The 24,820-nt window shown below is 37.0% G+C and overlaps 1 protein-coding gene across 1 annotated transcript in view; it reads left to right on the forward strand.

Moving 5' to 3' along the window:
• The window catches only part of SLC5A8 (solute carrier family 5 member 8), a 49,638-nt gene extending 25,522 nt beyond the window's left edge, over positions 1 to 24,116 (forward strand). Inside the window, exons 10-15 of the mRNA XM_037846754.1 lie at positions 2,706 to 2,773; positions 9,329 to 9,415; positions 11,863 to 12,068; positions 19,915 to 20,018; positions 23,653 to 23,732; positions 23,991 to 24,116. Of these exons, the coding sequence (XP_037702682.1) occupies positions 2,706 to 2,773; positions 9,329 to 9,415; positions 11,863 to 12,068; positions 19,915 to 20,018; positions 23,653 to 23,732; positions 23,991 to 24,116 (671 nt within the window). The remainder of the gene's footprint in view (positions 1 to 2,705; positions 2,774 to 9,328; positions 9,416 to 11,862; positions 12,069 to 19,914; positions 20,019 to 23,652; positions 23,733 to 23,990) is intronic.
• The last annotated feature ends 704 nt before the right edge of the window (positions 24,117 to 24,820 follow it).

The following is a 24,820-nucleotide window of genomic DNA, read 5'->3' on the forward strand; positions in this document are numbered from 1 at the left end:
ACCCAAAACTGTGTTCCAAACCTCTCACTCCTGTCTTTTCCTGTATGTCTGTAGTCCTCCCTTTAATATTTCCTATAGTCAGGTATCTTGTTTGCAAACGCTGTCATTGTCTGTTTGTCAGAGGATATTTTAAACTCTCCTCATATTTGAAGGACAGTTTTGCCAGATATAGGATTCTTGGTTGGTGGTTTTTCTCTTTCAGTATCTTAAATATATCACACCACTTCCTTCTTGCCTCCATGGTTTCTACTGAGAAATCCACACATAGTCTCATCAAGCTTCCCTTGTATGTGATGGATTGCTTTTCTCTTGCTGCTTTCAGAATTCTCTCTTTGTCTTTGACGTTTGATAATCTGATTATTAAGTGTCTTGGCATAGGCCTATCTGGATCTGTTCTGTTTGTGGTATGCCGCTGCACTTCTTGGATCTGTAATTTTATGTCTTTCTTAAGAGATGGGAAATTTTCATTGATTATTTCCTCTGTTACTGCTTCTGCCCCTTTTCCTTTCTCTTCTCCTTCTGGGACACCAATGACACATACATCCATGCATTTCATGTTGTCATTCAATTCCCTGAGATGTTGCTTATATTTTTCCATTCATTTCCCTATCTGTTCTTTTGTCTGTAGGATTTCAGGTGTCTTATTCTCCAGTTCCTGAGTGTTTTCTTCTGCCTCTTGATATCTGCTGTTGTATGTCTCCATTGTGTTTTTCATATTTTGTGTTGTGCCATAGATTCTGCTAGTTGTTTTTTCAAATTTTCAATTTCTACCTTATGTTTTCCCAGTGTTTTCTTTATATCCTTCATCTCTTTTGCCATATCTTCCTTGAATTCATTGCTTTGGTTTTTGAATTGATTTAGCATATTTCTTTGAGAATCTTTAATTGATTGTTTCATTAAAATGAAACAATATCTCAACAGTATCTTAATTGAGGGGTAAGTTTGTTCCTCTGACTGGGCCACATCTTCATTTCTCCTAGTGTAATTTGTAGTTTTTTGACAAATCTGTTTTTGAAAAGAATCTTTAACCTCACATGAAGGACACTAATAGACTGTCAAGAAATAGTAAATAATACTCTATTTTGAGCCATAATTCTATATATAATTGCCATGGCTGTGGCCTGGGGTAAGTGATTAATTTGTATTTTTCAGTGCCCCTAAATTTAAATAGCATTGCATCATTTTATTATGTACCCAGTTTTAATCCTGGAGCATAATTTCAGAATGATACAATACTTCTTAAAGAATATTTTGACTGGATTATTACAGGATTATTGAAACTATGTGACCAGTAGAATGGATAGAAGCTTTTGAGGTCAAACAGAAAGAATCCTTCTTCATCAGTTTACCAGCTGAATAGACTTGAGCAAGCCAGTGACCCATTTGCTGTTATTTATTCAGAGGAAAATGAGAACAATAACACTCGCCTTCTAGGGTTGCTATGAGGTTTACAGATAATGGAAATGAAGCAAGAGACACTAACTGGTGTTCAAGGAATGATGTTGATGGGTAATAGCAAATAAACTCTGCTAGTTTAGATGAGATTTTAATTTATTTTAACAGGTTATCTAAAGTCATTGTCTTAAGGTATGTGCAGTAAAGACATCATAGAGAAAAAATGACAGATGATTTAAGTGTGTTTCTAATAACTTTGAATACAAAAAAACCACAATGGTGACCTTTGATGACCTGTCAAATGGAGAAGCAAGCTAAATATGTTGAAAATAGTATTTATTTTAGTATCAAGAAGCATAAAAAATCATTGCCATATGAGCTCTGTGCAAAAAATAATGTAAGGTTTTCTATTTGGGTGAAAAAAGATTATTTAGTTAGCATACTTGAAAATTTTGGATCTGTGTGAGTGAGTGAAAGAGGCAGGAATAACATAATATAAAGAATGTACTAATTTTATGATGATCAAATTTCCCATTCATTTTTTTTTTTTAATTTTGAAATTTGAGTGTGAGAGATTATATTGACCAGTTTCAGGTGATTTTTGCTGAATGGAAAAAATAGCTTAGTGTGGAAATTTTTTTTTTTTAATTTTAAAAGTAATACATATGCATCCTGGAGGAAAGCAAAAAATACTGAAATTCAAAACGGGAAAATGATCCCGTAACCTGACCATCAGTAGTGGCCCTAGAATTTCTATAGGAAGGTTTGGGGGAAGCAGTCTAGTAGAAAGGGACTTTATGTTACTTATCTTGAAGCTGCCTTTGCTAGTTCAACAGGAGAGGCTTGGGGGTGATGATGAAGATCATGAGGGGTTTAAAGTTCCAAACCATTCCTTGTGGTGGCCATTGCCCTGGGAGAAATGCACACTTACCACTCCCCTAACCCTTATTGTACGGAGCAGAGATGAATTGCATTGTGCTCTATTTTTGGAAGACTGGAAACCTGAGCCTTCCTTTGTGGACAAATTTTTATGGAGGATTAGATTAATAACACAATAGTTCTGGGTTTTAATATCCTTATAGTTACTTTGAAGGATTCTTTCTTATATAACCTAATGTTTTAACTAATCCTGTTGTAACTGATACTTTGGGAAAACACCTCTTTCTTTTTTTGCTGGCTTTGATGTATGTGGCCCTTTTTCACCACAGTGATATAACTCACTTTGGATCAAATGTGTGGTAGCTTATTCTATTGAGAATTTGAATCCTCTGGGTCTGGATTTTACACCAACTTTTACATTATCCCTCTAGGTGTGCTGTATGGAGTGCTGTGTATTGGAATGGCTGCACTGGCATCACTGATGGGAGCTTTGTTACAGGTAAGAGCTGACCCCCAATGGTTTGAGTCATAATCACTAAATATTTCTTCTTCTTCTTTTTTTTAATGTTGAGGCAATCTCCCTTCTAGGATTTTCTCTATAGATATCTACACCCAGACCTATTAAGGAACAGAGAGGACTAATTATTTTCTTTCTTTAATTTTTTTTTTTTTTTTACTTTGTATTCCGGTTTGCTAATGCTGCTGTTAAGCAAAACACCAGAAATGGATTGGCTTGTATAAAGGGGGTTTATTTGTTTACAGAGTTACAGTCTGAAGGCCATAAAGTGTCCAAGGTAACGCATCAACAGCCGGGTACCTTCACTGGAGGATGGCCAATGGTGTCCGGAAAACCTCTGTTAGCTGGGAAGGCATGTGGCTGTCATCTGCTCTGGAGTTCTGGTTTCAAAATGGCTTTCTCTGAGGATGTTCCTCTCTAGGCTGCAATTCCTCAAAAATGTCACTCTTAGTTGCTCTTGGGGTGTTTGTCGTCTCTTAGCTTCTCCAGAACAAAAGTTTGCTTACAAAGGCCATCTCCAAAATGTCTCTGTAAGCTGCAGCCCCTCTCTCAGCTCCTGTGTGTTCTTCAAAATGTCCCTCTTGGCTGTAGCAAGCTCGCTTCTTCTGTCTGAGCTTATGTATTTCTCCAGTAAACTAATCAAGGCCCATGCTGAATAGGCAGCGCCACACCTCCATGGAAACTATCCAATCAGAGTTAGCACCCACAGTTGGGCAGGTTGCATCTCCATGGAAACACTCAATCAAAGAATTACAATCTAATCAACACTAATATGTCTGCCCGCACAAGATTGCATGAAAGATAATGGCGTTTTGGGGGACACAATACATTCAAACTGGCATACTTTGTTTAAATTAAACTTTTTATTTTGAGGTAGTTGTAGATTCACATGCAGCTGTAAAAAAAAAAATTCAGAGATTCCTTATACTCTTTTCCCAGTTTCTCTCAATGTTAACATCTTGAAAAACTAGTACAATATCCTAACCAGGATGCTGACATTGATACACTGCAGACACAGAGCCCTCCGATCACCACATGGATTCTTCGTATTGCCCTTTAGAGCTTCACCCACTTCCCTGGCAACCACTAATCTGTTCTCTGTTTCTATAATTTTGTCTTGTCACCAATGTTAAATACATGGTATATAGTATGTAACCTTTTTTTGTCTTTCATAAGTAGCTTTATTTGTTTTTTAGACAAATAAACACAATAATCAGAACCTCAGTTCTCTTACATAGTTTTAAAGTAAAAGTATGCAAAGTGAGAGGATGGGTATTATTTCCACAATCAGAATATACAATACTGTTTAATAAAGGAGGAAATAAGAATTTCTGCAAGTTGAAAACATTTACAGGAATGAGAAGAACTGAGCCAGAGCAGCTCAGCAGCTCATGACTACACAGGAAAAAAAAAAAAAAAGAAAAAAGAGCCAGTGGTTTGATCTTTCCCGTTTAATTGAATTTTAGAAAGGAATTAAAGATTTACATGTTCACCTATTCTGAGTGCTCTAGCTTTGAGTAAAATCATTTGAATGTGGGAGTGGAGGCCTTCCTAGGGTGTATCCTAACAAGCTAACTTGGATTAAACCAAACTGCCCTTTCATTTTGGTATTCAGTTAGATTTAGATATATAATGGATTACCAGCCAGTCACAGTTCAACTGGTAGCAGTTTAACAAGACCCAAAGGCTTTGAGCATTTGTTAATGCCATTTATTTTGGATTAGACAGAATGTAACCTTGTGGGACTGGATTTTCTTCACTCAGCATAATTCTCTGGAGATTCATCCAAGTCAGGTTTTTTGTGTATCAATAGTTCATTCCTTTTTATTGTTGAATAGTATTCCACTGTAGGGGATGTACCACGGTTTAACCGCTCACCTGTTGAAGGACATCTAGGTTGATTCCAGTTTTTGGCTATTTTGAATAACACTGTTATAAACATTCATGTATAGGTTTTTGTGGGAATACGTCTTTATTTCTCTGAGGTAAATGCACACGTCTGTAACTGCTGGGTTGTACGATAGTTGCATTTTTAGTTTTTAAGAAACTACTAGACTATTTCCCGGAATGACTGTGTCATTTTTACTCCAGCAGCATGTATGAATGATATAGTTTCCGTGCATCCTCTCCAGCATTTGGTGGTGTCACTATTTTTAATTTTAGCCATTCTGCTAAGTATATAGTGATACTCATTGTGGTTTTAAATTTTCCTTATAGCTAAGGATGCTGAACACCTTTTTTAGGTACTTATTTGCCATCCATATATTTTCTACAGTGAAGTGTCACTTCATGTCTTTTGCCCATGTTCTAATTGAATTGCTTGTTGTTGTTGTTGTTTTAATTGTTGAGTTTTGAGAGTTCTTCATATTCTTTAGATGCTAGTCCTTTTGTTGGTTATGTGGTTTGCAAATACTTTCTTTCACTGTAGCTTGTCTTCTTATCCTTTTAACAGGGTCTTTCACAGAGCAAACGTTTTAAACTTTGATAAGGTCCAGTTTATCAATTTTTCTTTCTGTGGATTGTGCTTTCAATGTCAAGTCTAAGAACTTTTTGCCTAGCCCCAGATCTCAAGGATTTTCTTTTGTTTTTTTTCCCCAGAATTTTATAGTGTCACAGTTTATATTTAAGTCCATGATCCATTTTCAGTTGATTTTTGTATGAGGTGTGAGATTTAGGTTGAAGTTCTTTCCCCTATCCCCATGGATATCACCTTGCTCTAGCACCATTTGTTGAAAAGACTATCTTCTTCCATTGAATTTTCTTTGCACCTTTGTGAAGAATTACTTGTTTTAGCTTCCTAGGCTGCCCAAAACAGATACCATGAAATGGGTTGGCTTTAAATAATGGTAATTTATTAGCTTACAGGTTGAGGCCATGAGAATGTCCAAATAGAGGCATCATCATAGTGATGCTTTCTTCCTGAAGACCAGCTGCCGGTGATCCTTGGCTCCTCTGCCACATGGTGAGGCACATGATGGCATCTGCTGGTCTCTCCCTTCACTTCTTTGTTTCATCGCTTTCAGCTTCTTGTGTCTGTGCCCCCCCCCCCACTCTCTTTCTCTCCATATTCACTCCATTTATAAAGGACTCCAGTAAGAGGATTAAGACCCTTCATGAATGAGGTGGGTCACACCTTAACTGAAGTGGCCTCATTACAATGGGTTCACACCCACAGGAATGGATTAGATTTAAGAGCATGTTTTTCTGAGGTACATGGAGCTTTAAACCATAACAGGCATATTTATGTGGCTCTATTCTGTTTTCTCTATTCTGTTCCATTGATCTAAGTGTCTGTCCTGTTGCTAATAGTGCACAATCTCGATTACTTTAGCTGTAAAATAATCTTGAAATTAGGTACACTGATTCATTCCACTTTATTTTTCTTTTTCAAAATTGTTTTAGCTATTCTGTTTCCTTTGCATTTCCATATAAAGTTTAGAACAATCTTATTATATCTACAAAAAAATCTTGCATGGATTTTGATAGATTTGGATCATATAATTGACACCTTTACTATATTGAGTCTTCTAATCCATGAACATGTTATGTCATCTCATTTAGAGCTCTGATTTCTTTCATTGCCATTGAATAATTTTCAGCACAAAAGTATTTAGTTAGATTTACACTCAAGTATTTTGTTTCTTGAGTGATTGTTGAGTGATATTGTGTTTTTAATTTTGGTGTCCCTGTGTTCATTGATAATATATAGAAATATAATTGATTTTTGTATGATAATCCTGTATCCTATGACCTTGCTGAATTCACTTATCAGTTCTGGGATTTTCTAAATAGACAGTCATGTTGTCTAAAAGTAGGGACAGTTTTATTCCTTCCTTTCCCACTGCATGCCTTTTTTTCCCTTTTCTTGCCTCAAGGCACTGGCTTCAGCTTCCACATAAGAATTGCAAGATTGGACATTCTTGCCTTGTTCCCAGTCTTAGGGGGAAAGCATTCAGTCCTTCATCATTAAGTATAATGTTAGCTGTAGCTTTTTTTTGCAGATGCTTTTTTGCTTTGTGTACCAGGTTGAGGAAGTTCTTTTCCATTCTTATTTTTCTGAGTGTGTGTGTGTTTGTGTGTGTGTTTTATCATGAATGGGTGTTAAATTCTGCTGGCTGGTGGTGGTCTCCATTGACACCATAGTGGGGGTGGCCTCGTTGCCAGCGGGCAGTGGTGAAGGTCGTGATTCTCCACCAAGTCTTTATGATACGTCCCCAGAGGAGGGGGGAAGGGACACCTCATTACAGGCCAGTGGAGACGGAAGTCTAGGCTCTTTACTTGGTCATTGCTGACATGGTGTGTTGAGGACCACAGTTTATTATGTGGTGTTTGGCTCCAATAGAACAATTATTGTACACAACTTCTCTTTCTTCCTGGTCCTGTGGCTAGAGAGAGCAGACTTTTGTTGGGGCTCTTTTGTCTGTGCCTGTTGGCACGTCTGGGTTGCCAGCTTCTTCAGCTTCAAGTCTGATCACATGAGTCAAAAAGAAAACTCAGAGAACATACCGCTATGTCATTCTTTGTGGTACTGAGGTCCCTAACCTATCTACCTTCTCCCCAACTTGCAGATTGTTTTATATGTAATGTCTAGGATTTTTAGTTTTATTTAGCAAGGGAAATAGGAAAAATACATTAACTCCATCTTTCCAGAAGTGGAAATGCCTTAATTCATTTTTTTTACTGAAAACTGCCGCACCTCCTGTGGCTTTTGCTAATTTTTTTGTTAGAGAGTACTTCTGTGTTGGAAGGCTCCCTCCCTTCTTCAAAGGCATTGGGATGGAGAGGACAGATGGACATTTAGAATATTCTCTTCTTTCTGAAACTTGTGTGCACTGCACTGTCTGTAGCATCCAGGCCTTAGCTCAGGCTCCTCCCTCTGCCAGGAGCACTCCCCCCCTTGCTCGTTCAACCAGCTAAATCTTAACTATTCTTCAGGTTTCAATTTAAGCATCACTATTCAAAGAGACTTTTTCTGTCCCCTAAGTAAGTCTGAGTTCCCCTCTGCTAAATGTTCCCAGAGCATCTTGTACTTACCTTACCACCCTCAGTATCATGCCAATTGCAGTTATTTATTTAATATCTGTTTTACTAAATAGTCTGTAATTCATGCCAGTGTTGCTCAACACTATCAAATTTCTGGTGCCTCCTGCAGCGCACAGGACAAAGTAGGCTTTTAATAAATTCAGCCAGAATGTGCTAGTTGGTAAGTATGCACTTATCTGTGTATCTCAAGTGCTCCCCGCAACTTCCCTGGCCACCTGGATCTCACTTCTGCAACTCTTGGACCTCTCCATGTTGCAGAAACTTAAAGGGTGAGGCTGGGCATAGTGGGAATTGTCCCGGATTCTGCTTCAGTCCTAAGCTTGGGTCCATTCTGGCTAGTTTTTATGTAGGGCATACTATTTGTTAAAATAATATCCTTATCTCTGATTTTCTGAATGAATAAATTAGGTCCAGAAATGCCAAGCTTACCTAGCACACCTTAACAATGACAAATACAACTCCTTCTGAATGCACTTGCCTCCATATGCCACATTACTGTTTGTAGCTCTTATTTTTGTTGATTCCCTCAAGCCCCTTTTTTCTCTCCCATGTATCTTCTGTGGCCTGATTGCATACAGTGAGATGGTCTTGCAGGGTCATCATAACTCCAAGCCAGTTCTTCCTGCTTCGTATCTGTGCTGGTTGCTGGTTTGTATATATTATGTCCCCCAGAAAAAATCATATTCTTTAATCCAGTGTTGTGGGATATTTGGATTGGGTTATGTCCGTGGAGATTTGACCCACCCAACTGTAGGTGGTAACCCTGGTTACATTATTTCCATGGAGGTGTGGCCCGGCCCATTCAGTGTGGGTCTTGATTAGTTGACTGGAGCCCTATAAGAGCTCAGACAGAAGGAGCTTGGTGCCGCAACTGAGAGAGATGTTTTGGAGACGGCCTTTGAAAGCAAACTTTTGCTGACGCTTTGGAGATACTAGCCCAGAGTTTGCACCGTGATATAGTAAGATAGGACCCCAAGGTGCTAAGAAAGAAATATCCTGGGAGAAAGAACCAAGAATGCACAGGAGCTGAGAGAGGAGCTGGAACAGAACCCAAGATCAGCAGACACCAGCCACATGCCTTCCCAGCTAACAGAGGTTTTCCGGACGCCATCAGCCATCCTTCAGTAAAGCATTAGCAAACTGGAACAATACCTAACCCAGGTCTCATATCCTGTTAGGTCCTTTTTTGGGTGTAGATCTTCTGTCTCCAAAACCAGCTCACAGATCACACTGTCAAGGCCCACGTCAGTGACCACGTGACATCTTTCACAGTTTGCAGTGGAGTGAATCTCACTTCCTACTGGACTCTGCATTGAGAGATGTAAACTGACTCCATGGGATCACATTCTTGAGTCCACCTCCTCCTCAAATACTAGTTCTTCTTTGTCATCAGTATCCACAATTTAAATCCTCATTCTGAAGAAATTACTTTGAAATATTTTAACTTTGCACTTGAGATTGCTAATCTTCTATTTTTTTAAATTATTTCTGTAGGCAGCACTCAGTATTTTTGGCATCATCGGTGGACCGCTTCTGGGCTTGTTTACTTTGGGCATTTTGGTTCCCTTTGCCAATTCAATTGTAAGTATCAAGAATGAATATGTGTAAAGCCTACTTTCCTAAGTACAGTAGCAGCTCTACATTTTTTTTTCTCAACTGTAAAGGTGTTGTTCCTTTGAGATCTGTCATTAGTGATGTATCTTGATGACAAATTGTTCATATTGATTTTGCTGGGGTGTACAATGAATTATAATGCACTGGGACCTTGCATATGTGAAGCTAAATAGAAACTGCCAGAACAATATATAGCAATTTTAAATATGCATAATACAACTAAAGAAACAACATTTTTGTGCATTTATATTCCTTATTCTTAAAAATTAATAGCTACGATTTAAAGAAGGCTGTCAGCAGGCTCAGATATGAGAGATTTAAGGGCAATAGAGCTGAGGATTTCTGTGAACAGCCAGATTACTACAAAGAGAAGCAAGAAAAGCTTCACCACTTTGGCCTGAAAGTTTCTATTCCTGATATTTAATGCTGTGGCTCTCACCATGTGGTTCTAGCCCAAAAGGAGTGATCATAATTGGCAATAATACCCAGAAAGAGATAATATCTCTATTCCTCCACACAGATATATCTTGTAGAGGTATGCTTAGGAATACTCAATTTTTGTTTGGAATAAATGAAATTGAAATAGTTTCTCTGCAGGCCAGGAGAAAGTCCTCTGGTTCAGTCCTGCTGTAAGATGAAATTCAGGAAAAATCAGTAATACATGTGTGATTGTTTCAAATGAAACAACCAGTGAACTACAAGGTTATGTTCAGAATTCCATTTTTTTCATAAGGCATTAGGAACTGGTAAGGCAGATACTTAGTAGCTACTATTACTAATTTTCAATGAAATGTCATATGAAAAGCTAGTTTGATAGGAATTACTCACAATGAAAACGAGTAGTTTGTGTCCACCTTGGAATGTTGAAGCTTTGGCTAGACTTTTTACATTTTGAAATGTGTAGTGGTCTGTTGAGTATCTGAAACATAAAAAAAGGTACTTTTTTTTCATATCTATTGCCTCCATGAAATGCCCCCAGAAGAGGTGTAGCTGATTAGCTCCAACATGCCCTTTTTTGAGGGGGGCGGGAATAAGATATTATTATGCCTATTGTAAGAAGTACCTCTTTTTACTACATCCAAGTTTTTCACCAATAGAATATCCACCCTTCCCTCCATCCCTCCCCCCTTCCTTGTCCCTGTTCCTCTCCTCTTCCTCCCTCACTCCCTCTCATTCATTTGCTCATTCATTCATTCATTCAATGTGCTGAGTCTTGTCCTAGAAATAGAGAGCACAGAATGTTTCTGTCCTCATGAGATATATAATTTTGTGAGTTCTTGATCCAGCTATGTGTAATGCTGAGAGCATGTTTTGCCATCAATAATTAGCCACCCTATCATTTCAGCCTTATTTTATTGAAAAGTATTTTTGCATTCCTACCATAAAGAATAGAATAAAGAAACTTTCTGCCCTCAAAGAGCTCACAGCTTAATGAAAGAGCTCACAGTCCTTGCCTTCAATATAAATCCTCTGATCTGATCAGCAGCCTTCTTGCTCTCCCGTCAACATGCCATTCTTTTTAGTTTACAGTAATTCTGCTTATTTTCCCCTTACCTCAGATACTCCTCCTATTCCTCTTTATCTGGAACTCAGGATCTCTTTCTGATCCTTATTCTTAAGTGAGGGAGAAGATTTCACTACAGTGGGAGGAGATTCCCAGCTCAAGGTTTGTTTTTGTCCCCTTCGTTTGGGAAGCAGGCTTAACTCATTCTAGGGCTGGATTACTGACAAAAAGGGAGGGACCTGGGTCTTCCAAAGGCCGGAAAACCAAATGTTTTCAGAAGGAACAGCCTGTCAAGTTCTCTTCTCTCCTTTTCCATTTATCTCTAGAAATGCTTGGTTTGGTTGTGTGTGCTATTACAGTCGTTTGTAAAAACTGCTTACTACTTTTCCCCTAAGTGCCTTGCAGCACAGTTACAACCTTGCATGTTGTTAAGTACAGGGAGAAACTCTGCATGCTGTCTTCTTCATAGTTTCTTGCTCATATGGCATGCCATTTCTTCACAGATTAAATAAATAAAACCTGTAGGAACAACTGGCCAGGAGTCAACTCTATGACTGTTATAGTTTTTCAGGAGTGAAGCAATGAGGCAGCCAGAGCAGAGTACTGGCTGTGGAAACAGAGTAGAATGGAAATATGAAACAATTGAAAAGGAACACAGATAGGAATTGGTGATTGGCTGGATGGGAATATGAAAAAAGAGCATGGGGTTACAGAGTCCCCAGCGTTTTGGGCTGAGGGATCAGGGCTTCGTGGTCCTCGACAAGAGGCAGGGATCTTGCGAGGGGGAGCAGTTTTAGGAGGGAAGCTGGTAAATTTGGCTTGGACCCTGTCGAGTTGATCCTTCTAATGGTAATTTCCATCTCAAAACAAACGTTATTCTATTTCTTTTGAAAGCACTCTTGTTTTGCAGGGAGCATTTGTCGGTCTGCTGGCTGGATTTGCCGTTTCTCTGTGGGTTGGCATTGGAGCTCAGCTGTATCCTCCACTTCCCGAGAGAACTTTGCCATTAAGCCTGGGAACCTATGGCTGCAACAGCACGTACAACGGGACAAACTTGATGACAACCACAGAAATGCCATTTTCTACTAGTGCTTTCCAAATATACAACACTGAGAGGTATTTAATTAAGCTTATTGTAATGTCATATTTTAAAAATGGTGTGACAGAGAACTCCAGATGCTTTTTTTCTTGCCTTTGATACTACGATTTTTGCCTAATTCTGAAATAGGTAGAGTCCATGTGGCTGTTTCTGGTTATAATGTTTTGTTTAGCAATAGTGAAAAAGCCGTATTTTCTTAAGTTCTATAGAAATTTCAGCCTTATCTATAGATTTGGAAAATACTAGGATCTTAACAAAAAGTTTATATTGTGGGTTAACTATACCAATCACCAGGTTTAGCCAAATGAAAAACTACATTTGTCAACTGAAAAACCTTTAAAATGAAAAGTATAATTATAAAAGAAATGTTGCTTATATGCTCTTTGAAGTATATCCTTTACTGACTAAAAGCTGCTATCATCTAAATGTGTTGTAATTGCTATTTGTTGCTCAGTTTTAAAGATTCCAAAGTTTTTAGCACAATGAGTTGTAGCTATGATTGTCCTGCTTGTTTTCAATTATGATTTTTTTAAAAATTCATTTATTTTGAATTGTGGTAAAATATACATAATATAAAAATAATCTTAACCATTTTAAGTGGATAATTGTTTGACATCAAGTACATATACATGTACATTATGTATATACACATATACTTTAAGCACAATATTGTATTTAATTTTCACCACTATCTATTTTCAGACTATTTTTATCATCCTAAACCAAAACTCATGCTCATTTAGCAGTAACTCACCAGTCTCCCCACCCCCACCCCTAGTATCCACTCTTCTGTTTTCTGTCTCTGTGAATCGCTTGTTCTAAATATTTAATATCAGATAAATCATTACAATATTTGTCCTTTTGTGTTTGGTTTATTTTACTCAATGTGATGTCTTCAGGTTTCATCCATGTTGTAGCAGATACCAGCAGTTCACTTCTTTTTACAAGCCTTTGGATACCAAGTTGTTTGATTTAGTGAAATGATGTAGACCTGCTGGCAAATGAGTGGTTCATTTTATAGTGGATATGTAGGCGAAGCTTTCAGTGGATTTGTAAATGTTGAGTCATAAAGCACAAACCCCAGGGATATGTTTTAGAAGTGCAAAGAAGAGGCCACTGTTCCCGAAGTATTGCCCCAGTGCCAGCTTGTCTAGAATTGTCACCATCAGAGAAACATTTATTTTGGGTAGATACATGGTGTCTCCCTATTAAAATGGATACATTTGTAGCCATTTGTAGTGATTCATGTCCTAGAGGGAATTTGGCTATGTAAATGCTTGCCAATGGGACTTACAGGTTAGTTCAAGGCAGGTAAACTCTACCTGGGTAGAGTGAAAAGGTAGTTCCATGTCCTGAGGCATATTTGAGTGAGGTTTGACTAAGTAGAGTGGTCGGGAGAGAGCAAAGGAAATGGGTGGAGCAGTCTGATCAAGCAGGAAAGCACTGATGGGGGAGGGGGACTGGAAGTCATTAGGGAGAGTCAGAAAAGGAGAAAAGAGTAACAGAGGGGTAATTGGGAGAATAGTCAGTTCTCACTGCTGGTTATATAGTGTTTAGCACTTCTGATTTTGTAGACATCTCCCGTACTTTAAGGGTCTAAGGTAAAATGGTTAATTGGATTTCTGAAACAAATACATCAGATGAGGTTTGCTATGTGTCTGGTGTCATAATAGTCATTTTAATATGTTAGCTTATTTATAAATTAATTCAACTAATAAGCAAGAATTTTTGAGCATGAACTATATACCTGGCACTATGCTGGCCATTTGTGTATTATCCCCTAAAGAAAGACCTCCCTTCCCATCCACATTTGGAAGCAATGAAATAAGAAGTGGTTCCTGCCCTCCAAAAAATTATGATCTAGCTGGAGAGGATGTGCTAAAAACACACAAAATAATTAACTTAACCAGCACAGTAAGTATAACTAGCACATGATAAATAGTTAATAAATGCTAGAAGAATGCATATAAACATGGTTGGAGAGTAGATTAGCATGAAGACTTCAGAGATGTCCTTGAAGAATATGGAGGGTTGGCTAAATGAGGAGAAGGTCTGCAAAGTCTTTTTTGACACAGAAAATGGCCTGAAGGGAAGTTGTCCGAGAAAATAAACAAATACAATATATTGTGATAAGTGGCGTTTATAGGATATCATGGGAGCCAGGAAGAGGAAGAGCCTAAGTCTGCCTGGGTGGAGTCAGGAAAACCTTAGAGGAAGGAGTATTACATGAGCTGGAGATTACCAGGTGGGTAAGATTGGGCATAGTGAGGAGGGTATATGGCAGAATGAAGAAACGTTATGTGCAAAGGCGGGAAGCCTGAAGCCACATGATGTCATAGGACATCACATATAGCTCAGTATGTGCCCGCCACAGTGCGGGTGATTATTTTATTTTTTTGATATTGAATACTTGTCATTAGATTTATTTTTTGATAGTATGTTTTTAAAAATTTTATTTTCTAGTTCTTGTTAGTATGTAGTGAATACAATTGATTTGTACATATATTGACCTTGTATGCATTGATCGTGCTAAATGTACTTATTCATATTAATAGGTAGTTTGTAGGTCTTCTGTATTCTCTACATTCACAATTCTGTCATCTATTATTAATGACAGTTTTATTTCTTCCTTTCCAATCCTTACCTCGTTTATTTATTTTTCTTATTATTATCATCATTTGCTTTTTTGTTTTTTGAATTATCCAGAACTTCTAGTAGAAAGCTGAAAAGAAGTGGTAATACAAGGCATCCTTGTCTCATTCCCAATATCAGAATGGGGAGAGGAGCAAGCTTTCAATATTTCACCATTAGATATGATGCTTGATGTAGGATTTTCTAAATATATTTTGTAAGATCAAGAAGGTTCCCTTTTAGTTTCTTAAGAGGTTTTTCAAGAATGGGTGTGGAATTTTATTAACTGCCTTTTCTGCATCTTTTGAAATGCTGATATGATTTTTCTACTGTGATAAACTAAATGGATTTTCAAATTTTCAATGACCTTTGCATTGCTAGAGTAAACCTACTTGTTTGTGATGTATTATCTTTTTATACATCACTAGATTTGATTTGCTAATTTTTTGTTCAGAATTTCTGCATCTATATTCATGGAGTGAATGGCCATTAATTTTATTTTCTTATACTATCTTTGCCAGGTTTTAGTATCAAGGTTATTGGGGCCCATAAAGCAAGTGGGGAACTATCTGTTAGTTTTGTCTGTTATTGAGAAAGTTGTTTAATTCACCTAGTATGATTGTGGATTTGTCTATTTCTCTTTTTAGTTATGCCATTTTTTTCCTTTATATATTTTAAAGCTTTGTTATTAGGGGCATTCACATTTAGAATTGTTATATCTTCTTGGTATACTATTTTATCATTCAGGAATGTTCTTATATGTAGTACTGCTTTTTGCCTTAAAGTCTACTTTGATATTAGTTGAGCTGCAAAAACTTTGTTTTGGTTAGTGTTTGCATGGTATATTTTCCCATGTTTTTACTTTTAACTTTTTTGTGCCTTATATTTAAGGGGTCTCTCTTGTCAGAACATATAGCTGTTTTTTAAATGGACAAATTTCTAGAAACACACAAACTAACTACACTGACTCAAGAAGAAATAGAAAATCTCATTAGACTGATAACAAGTAAAGAGAGTGAATATGTAATCAAATACCTCCCAAGAAGAAAATCCCAGGAATAGAGGCTTCACTGGTGAATTTTACCAAACATTCCAAGAATAATTCACACCAATCTTGCTCAGACTCTTCCAAAAAATTTAAGAGGAGGAATACTTCCTACTTATCCTATAAGGCCAATATAACCCCAATACCAAAGCCAGATAAAAATATCACAAGAAAAGAAAATTGCAGACCAATATCCCTTATGAATATAGATGAAAAAATCCTCAACAAAATACTAGCAAGCTGAATCCCACAGCACATTAGAAGAATTATACACCATGATCAAGTACATTTATCCCAGGTATGCAAGGGTGATTCAACATAAGAAAATCAATTAAAGTAATATACCACAGTAATAGAATGAAGGAAAAAAAAACACACATGATCATCTCAACTGATACAGAAAAGGCATTTGACTAATCCAGCACCTCTTTTTGATAAAAACACTTAGAAAACTAGGAATAGATGGAAACTTCCTCAATATGATAAAGGGCATATATGAAAAACTCATAGTTAAAATCATGCTTAGTGGTGAAAGACTGAAAGCTTTTCCCTTAAGAGAGGGAACAAAACAAAGATGCCCACTGTCACTACTGTCATTCAACATTGTACTGGAAGTTCTTGCCAGAGCACTTAGGCAAGAAAAAGAAATAAAAGACATCCACATTGGAAAAGAAGAAATAAAACTTTCTTTATTTGCAGATGACATGATCCTTTATGCAGGAAATCCTGAAAAATCCACAATAAAGCTACTGCAGCTAATAAATTCAGCAAAATGGAGGGTACAAAATCAACATGCGGAAATCAGTAGTGTTTTGATGCACTGGTAGTGAGCAATCTGAAGAGGACATCATGAAAAAAGTTCATTTACATAGCAACTAAGGGAGTCAAATATCTAGGAATAAATTTAACCAAGGATTTAATACATTGAAAACTACAAAACATTGCTAAAAGAAGTCAAAGAAGACCGAAATAAATGGAAGTACATTTCATGTTCATGGATTCAAAGACTGAATGTTGTTAAGATGTCAATTCCACCCAAAGTGTTTTACAGCTTCAGCATGTTGGCGTTATACAGAAATTAACAGCCATATTGGTCGAGAAATGTTAAACAATTTTTTTTTTCCATTTGTACAGGGGTAATGCACTGTATTAAATATGTAAGGTCTTATCTACATGGGTTTGATTACAGGAACTAATAATAAAGAATCTTCTAAATAATGAAAACAAAACAAAACAAAAAAACACTCCATAATTCCAATAAGAATTCCCACAACCTTTTTGCAGGAATGGAAAAGTCAATCATCAAATTTATATGGAAGGTTAAGGGATCCTGAATAGTCAAAATCATCTTGCAAAAGGAGAATGAAGTTGGAGGACTCAAACTTCCTGATTTTAAACTTATTACAAAGCTACAGTAATTAAAACAGTATGATACTGGCACAAGGGCAGACATATATACCAATGTAAACCCTCCCATCTATGGCCAATGGATTTTTGTCAAGGGTACTGTTTTAGTTTCTTAGGCTTCTTGAAGCAGATACCATGAAAGGGGTTGGCTTAAATGGTGGGAATATATTTGCATACAGTTTGAGACCAAGAAAATGTCCAAATCAAGGCATCCCCAAGGCGATGTTTTCTTCCCAAAGACTATCAGTGATCCTTGGCTCCTCTGCCACATGGTATGGCACATGGCGGCATCTGCTGGTCTCTCCCTTCTTTTCCAGGTTTCATTGATTTCAGCTTCTTGCTTCCATGGCTTTCTCTCTCATATTCATTCTATTTATAAAGGACTCCAATAATAGGAGGATTAAGACCCATTCTGAATGAGGTGGGACACAACTTAACTGAAGTAGTCTCATCAAAAGGTCCTACTTACAATGGATTTACACCCACAGGAATGGATTAGATTTAAGAATATGTTTTTTGGGGGGTACTTATGGTTTCAAACCACCACAGGTGCCAAGTCTACTCAATGAGGAATGAATAATCTCTTCAACAAATGGTGCTGGGAAAGCTGGATATCCAAACATAAAAGAATAAAGGTGGACCATTACCTCACACCATGTACAAAAATTAACTCAAAATGAATCAAAGACCTAAATATAAGAACCAATACTTTAAAAGTCATAGAAGAAAACTTAAGGAAAAATCATCAGGACCATGCATTAGGCAATGTTTTCTTAGATTTTACACCAAAAGCAACAAAAGAAAAAAACAGAGAAATGGGGCTTCATCAAAATTAAAAACTTTGGGACATTAAAGGATTTCATCTTGAAAATAAAAAGGCTGCCTATAGAATGGGAGAAAATATTTGGAAACCACATATCTGATAAGGGTTTAATATCCAGAATATAAAAAGAAATCCTACAACTCAACAACAAAAAGACAAACAACCAAATTAAGAAATGGGCAAAAGATTTGAAAGACATTTATCCAAGGAAGATATACAAATGGCCCATAAGCACATGAAAAAGTGTTCAATATCATTAGCCATTGGGAAATGCAAATCAAAACCACAATGAGATACCATTTCATATCCACTACAATGACTACTATTTAAAAAATTAAAATAAGAAGTGTAGGGGAGGATGTGGAGAAATGGGAACACTCATTCCTTTTTGGTGGGGATGTAAAATGGTGCAGCTGCTCTGGAAAAAGTTCTGGCAGTCCCTCAGAAAGTTAAACATAGGAATTACCATATGACCCAGCAATCCTACTTCTACATATATACTCAAAAGAATAGAACAGAAAGCAGGAACTCGAACAGGTATTTGTAAACTGATGTTCACAGCGGCATTATTCACAATAGCCAAAAGATGGAAGTAACCCAAATGTCCATCTATAGATGAATGGATAAACAAAAGGTGGTATATACATACCAAGGAATATTATTCAGCCTTAAAAACAAATGACGTCCTGATACCTGCGGCAACATGGATGAACCTTGAAGACATAATGTTGAATGAAATAATCCAGACACAAAAGAACACACATTGTATGATCTCACTGACATGAAATAATTAGAACAAGCAAATTCAAATTACCAGGGCCTGGGATGGAGGTAGGCAATGGGAAGTTAATGCTTGATTTGTGCATTTTCTGTTTGGGGTTATAGAAAAGTTTTGGTAAGGAATAGTGGTGATGGTAGCACAACATTCTGATAGTAATATTTGATATATTTGAATGTGGTTAAAAAGGGGGAAATTTTAGGTTTTATATATGGTACTAGAATAAAAATTAAAAAAAAAAAAACCAAAACCATACGACTGTACAACACAGTGAACCCTAATGTAAACTATGGATTATAGTGAATAGTATAATTATAATAATATTGTTTCATACATTTTAACAAAGGTATCACACTAATGCAGAGTGCTAATAAGAGTGAAAACTCTGTGTGTAGGGTGGAGGTTATGTGGGAACTCTATTTTCTGCATGTTTGTTCTACAGACTTAACAACTTCTCTAATAAAAAGTAAATTAATACATTTTTAAAAATCCAGCAGTGAGTGCCATTGCCTGTAGAATAAAATCCAAACTCATCCCAAGTTACACAGAAAGCTTCCAGCCCTTGCCTCATCATGTACTGTTCTGTAACTTGTTCACCATGCTTCAGTCTGCTGGTTTGTGCTTACCTAGGGGGTTCTTTCCTCAAGAACGTTAATAGGCCAACTCCCTTTTGTTATTCAACTCTCAATTCAAACGTTACTTCCTTACAGAGGCTTTCTCTTACTACTCATTAAAAAGTAGTCCTTCTCTCTTGGTTCTGTTGATGTCAGTTGCTTTATTTTATTTTCCTGATAGCACTTGCCACTGGCAGAAATTATGGTTTTATTAATTTCTTTACTTGTTTATTGTATTTCTCTTTCTATTAAAATAAGAACTTTATGAGGGCCGGAGACCTGTCTACCTTATTTACAGTGGACTGTCCAGGAACAAGAACAGTGCCTGGTGCATAATGCAGAGTTGAATAAATAAATATGGTATTTAGCATTATAGTATATGGTCAAGGTTAAGTCATAGTTTTAATTCCTGATTCAATAAGATAAAGTTGGGAGAGCAGATTATGACATTAAAAGCATTATTAAATATTATATTCTAGCTTTGCCACAAGGCTTAGTGGCATATAGTGTTAGTTGATAATTTCATTAGGTGAAATATGACAATTATACTTTTGCTCTCTCTTAGGACTCTACTGATGGATAACTGGTATTCCTTATCATATCTATACTTCAGCACTGTTGGAACTTTGGTAACGATATTTGTTGGGATAATTATTAGTTTACTAAAAGGTAACTATCTAAACATTACTATCATTGTATTTACCTTTTTCGATCAGCTTGTACAATATTTGTTTAGTTTATTATACCATGGTCTTGTTCACAACTGGTTTAATTACTTCTTCCATTTTGCGTATGAGAAATTTGAGGGCCCAGATTTGAAAGCAGATTTGTCTCTATGAATCTTCCTTCTGCCGTTTACTAGCTGCATGATCTTGGGCAAGGCAGACAGCTACACTGAGCCTTAGTTGTCTTATCTATAAAATGAGGAAATAATTGCCCTGTTTACCTCACAGAGTGCTGTAGGATAAAAATAAGATGCTTTGGAAAAACCGTATATCACTACCACAATGCCAGGCATTTTATACATATTACAAGAACCCTATGCCATGATCTTTTCATTGTCCTGTGCTAATTCTTTGTAATCTATGAAAAATTATACACATGCAAGGAATAATAATAATGATGATATTTATATCTAAACATAGTATGATGTCATATAATCTTTGTATGTAAACATAGTATGGAGGCTTTTTTCAGATATTTATAAGCTTTTTTTTTTTTAAATATGTTTTATCAAACTGATAATATACCTAGTATGAATTGCCATCTGAGAATGCTCTAGAGCTATCATCCTGGGACTTCATTTTGTCATTGTGTGAATTCTCTCTGCCTTCCACCTGAATTGAACCCCCTGCTCCTTCATTGTTACTCATATCCCATTACCCCTCATTCGTGGTCATTCCCTTCTTGAATGGAGCACATCCTCAGCACCTTTTTGAGAAAGGGTGGACGAGAGAAGAGTTTGGGGAAATGGCATGTTTGAAAAAAATGTCTTTAATCCACACTTATGCTTGATTAATAATATGAGTAGAGAATCCTAGATTGAAAGTAACTTCCCTGTTCTGCCCCAGTTTTCTTTTATCTTTCTTTGTTGCTGCTGAGCATGCCAATGCCGTGCTGACTCCTGCCCCTCTGCCTGTGACTTGTTTTCACAATGACTGCCTGACCCTCTGCCCTCAGTGGGGCCCTTTCAATCTGAAGACCCATGTCCTTTAGTGATAGGGAATTTTCTGATATTATTTCTTTGGTTATTTCCTTCCAGGTGCTCTGTTTTCTTTCTGGAAACTCCCGTTAATCAAATGTCTGACTCTTGGACAGCTACTCTGATTTTCTGATCTTTTCACTCCTATTTTCCATCTCTGTGCTTCTTAGGTCTACTACACGGGATATTTTTTCAATTTATTTTCCAGTAATTCTCAAGGGAGCACTCTGATCCAGTTTTGAGAATATTCTATATGGGAACAAGGGCACCTGGGAAGCTAGTTCAGTAATCCAGGTGAGAGATCTCTGTGGCTCCGACCAAAGTAATAGTGGTTGAGTTGGTGAGAGTTGCCAGGCTCCCTAATTCCTGCATTGCCTCACACGTGTACATCCATAGCAACCAAACGAGAGAAAGGCAGCTCTTCAGGGAACGTGTTATAATTAGTAAGAAATCCTGCACTTACTTTGTCCAAGTGTATCTGATGTCTTTGTTTGCTTTATGCTACATAGCTACCAGCACGGTGCTACTTTATGGACTCCTACTATCAATCATTGACCTTTGGCACCTGCGTAGCACTTTCTTCCATGCTTCTGTGGCCATTTTATTTATATTTATAAAGTTTGCAACTATTTGTTACTTCCCAGTTATTTTGAAGTATTCTCTTTCTTTTCAAAAAGAACTAGCTTTTTCTCATAAATAAGATTACCAGAACGGTAGGTTTATTCTCTTGTCTGTATTGATATATTTTAGAGACAGATTTTAAACTTTTCTCACTAGTTAACCAATTGTTCAGATGTGGAATACATCAACTATCAGTCTCCTGGTATTATTTGTCCTTTGATCCTTAGTCAAACCCCATTTTGTATTTTTTTTAAAGAAACTTGGGTATCAGAATACTTCCTTTGAACACTCTTTTTTTGTCTTTCTTTAAACTCTTTGATTCTGATAACCATATACTGCAATATCTTTTGTTGTAAGTAATGCTCTATCGAGGTGAAAAGGCATCCAGTAATAAAGCAAAGAACACTTTAATTTCATGAATGGCTTATTCCAACTCTACAACAGCAGTGAGCTCCATGAAAAAACTCTAAAATCATACAATACTGATGCTCCTTGGAAAACATATTTGTTAAAATAAGATCTCAGATCAGATATTATTTATGGGCATTTATTTGAGCAGTTTAGGATTCATGAACCAGGCAGCATCCAGACTGAACGTTGAAGGCAGCTCTGCCCAGGGAGTGGAAAGGGAAAGCTTTTGTAGGGCAAACGCGGAAGCAAGCGAGGAAATGTTCTGATTGGCTGACATTGTTACCATTTTACATAGGGGGATCTTACAGAGTGGGGAGCGGATATACGGTGATCAGGATGGTATGCTTGTCAATTCTGATAAGCTGTCTCTACTGAACCAAAACTGGTTTATCACCAGGTGTTGCTTATGTGCAGTTCTGTAGGATGCTCTCTATTGTTCCACTTTCTTAATAGCCCCTGCAGGTCAATTGTTTTTGTCTTCTGGAAAAGCCTTTCTTGGAAAAGGGTCCCTTCCCCACCACACCCAATGCAAGTGGCCCTTTTATTTTACTTAACATATTTAGAAACCTGCAATAGAATACTAGAAATCTGTAAGAATTCAGGCCACACTGACTTGGTCGTAGTTTCAACTCCACCTAATCATTTAGTGCGCACCATGCATCTGTTTCTTCATCAGTAAAATGGTGGGTAAATGTTTTTCTAAGTAGATGTGCTATGAGTGTAGTGATTGTTTTATCAATCTCTGTCTCTCCAATACCTAGAAGAGTCTCTAGCACATAGTACGTACTCAACAATGTTGAATGAATTTCAGTCCCACCAACAGAACAGCAGTGGAGCCTATCATAATTAAAAGTCTGGTATCTGTAAACTTTAGAGGGAGGGCATAAGGATCACCTTGGAAACTGGGTAAAAGGCAGGATCCATTGTCCCCCACACGAGGTTCTAATTCAGTCAGCCCAGGTTGGAGTCCAGGAATTTGCATTTTAAATATGCCTCCTAGGTGATTTGGGTAGAGGTGATTTGACGACCAGTCTTTGAAATACACAGTTTTAAGAGCATCCTCTTTGATCCACCAATAAAATATCAAAACAAAAGATAATTTTTGCAAAGCAAAATCTTAGGGAAAATGATTTGGATTGAACAGCAATTAGCATACTGATTTCATTTCGATAATATTTTCAACAGTTTATACTTTTTTGCATTTCCTCATGTACATTTACATTGTTAGTCACCAGATTGGAGGAAGGCAGCTCCACCATCTGAAGCAGAGGCAGATGTTTTGATATTTTATTGGTGTATCAAAGATGATGCTTTTAAACCATTTTTCTACCAACGTTGGGCCCAATGACTGTTTCTTTAGTTGAGTATCAGATGAGGCAGTTGGCCTGTGTACAGAAGTTATCTCATATATACCTTTTGAACACTAGACTCACATCTATGACAGTGAGAGGCCTGCAGGACCGAAGACTGGTGGAGGAAAAAGGGAATGGTGGGCTAAGTCTTTGGCACAGAGTTGAATGTGCATAAGTTAAATGCCTGTATGATGTAAATAATGTATATGTTTTCCAGGAGGAAGAAAACAGAACATAGATTCCAGATTCTTACTAACCAAAGAGGACTTTTTATCCAATTTTGATATTTTTAAGAAAGTAAGTTGGCTTTCTTTTTCCTGAAATTAGTAAGACTGCTTTATCACCTGAATAGAACAAGAGTTAGTCCTCAGCCTCTCTCTTGAACAGCGATGGGCAAAGAAGTTATATGATCTTATATAGGTTGTATATCTCTCCCTCAGTAGACTGTGGATCTCATTTAGAGAAATAAAAACAGTAGTCACAATTATTTAAAACTGAAAAAAAACAGTAATGTATTTCTTTTTTCTAATCACCATGTCAACATTTTTCTTTTAGAAGAAGCGTGTTTCTAACTATAAATCTCATCCAATGGAAGATGGTGGAACTGATAATCCTGCCTTCAACCATATTGAATTGAATGTAACGGATCAAAATGGCAAGGTCAATGGAACTCATTTGTGAAGCAGCTCCGATACTAGACTATCTTAAACAGGGTCTCAGTTTTATATGGTTTTTTTTTTTTTTTTTTTAGTTTTATGTGTTTTATAAGATAAATGGATCGGGTTTATTTTATTTTGTTTTTTTTATATGGCATGAGTGTTTTGGGGGTACTCGTAGGGGATAAATGTTTGTGAAAGCAAAGTTCTGCCTTCCTTCACTTACTACACTTATTAAGTGAGGCTATTCTGAGAGTTAAGAGAATTGCAGCATCAGCATTTCCCTCTATTCCTCTTTTATTTCAACAAATGTAGTTGTGAAAGACTAAATATGTGCTGATAGGCTAATACACCCATATATATATACATACGTACTTTGTACTTTATGGTCAAAGACATAGTCTTAAATTTGGGCATTATTGAAAATATTCTCCATGCCTTTGGTGCTAGCATGTGTGTTTTGGGGTTCACCAAAAATATAGCTAATATTGAAAAGAGCTTTTCTCCCTTCTATCAAATATCCATATGCTTTGGGAGCAATGTGGTGACAGTTCTATGTTGTTTAGATCTTTGCTTCTCATCTCCCTATTAGTCAGGGCACATATTTACCTTGGGACTGGTTCTGGCTCAGGAAGGTGATAAAACTCATCCTAGCTGGCCCGGTGATCAGTCTTCTTGGTGCATCTGTTCTTGTGCCATTTGCTTGGTATTTAGTTCCTGGCTTTTGGC

Source organism: Choloepus didactylus, chromosome 8, assembly GCF_015220235.1.
Source record: "Choloepus didactylus isolate mChoDid1 chromosome 8, mChoDid1.pri, whole genome shotgun sequence".
Lineage (NCBI taxonomy): Eukaryota > Metazoa > Chordata > Mammalia > Pilosa > Megalonychidae > Choloepus > Choloepus didactylus.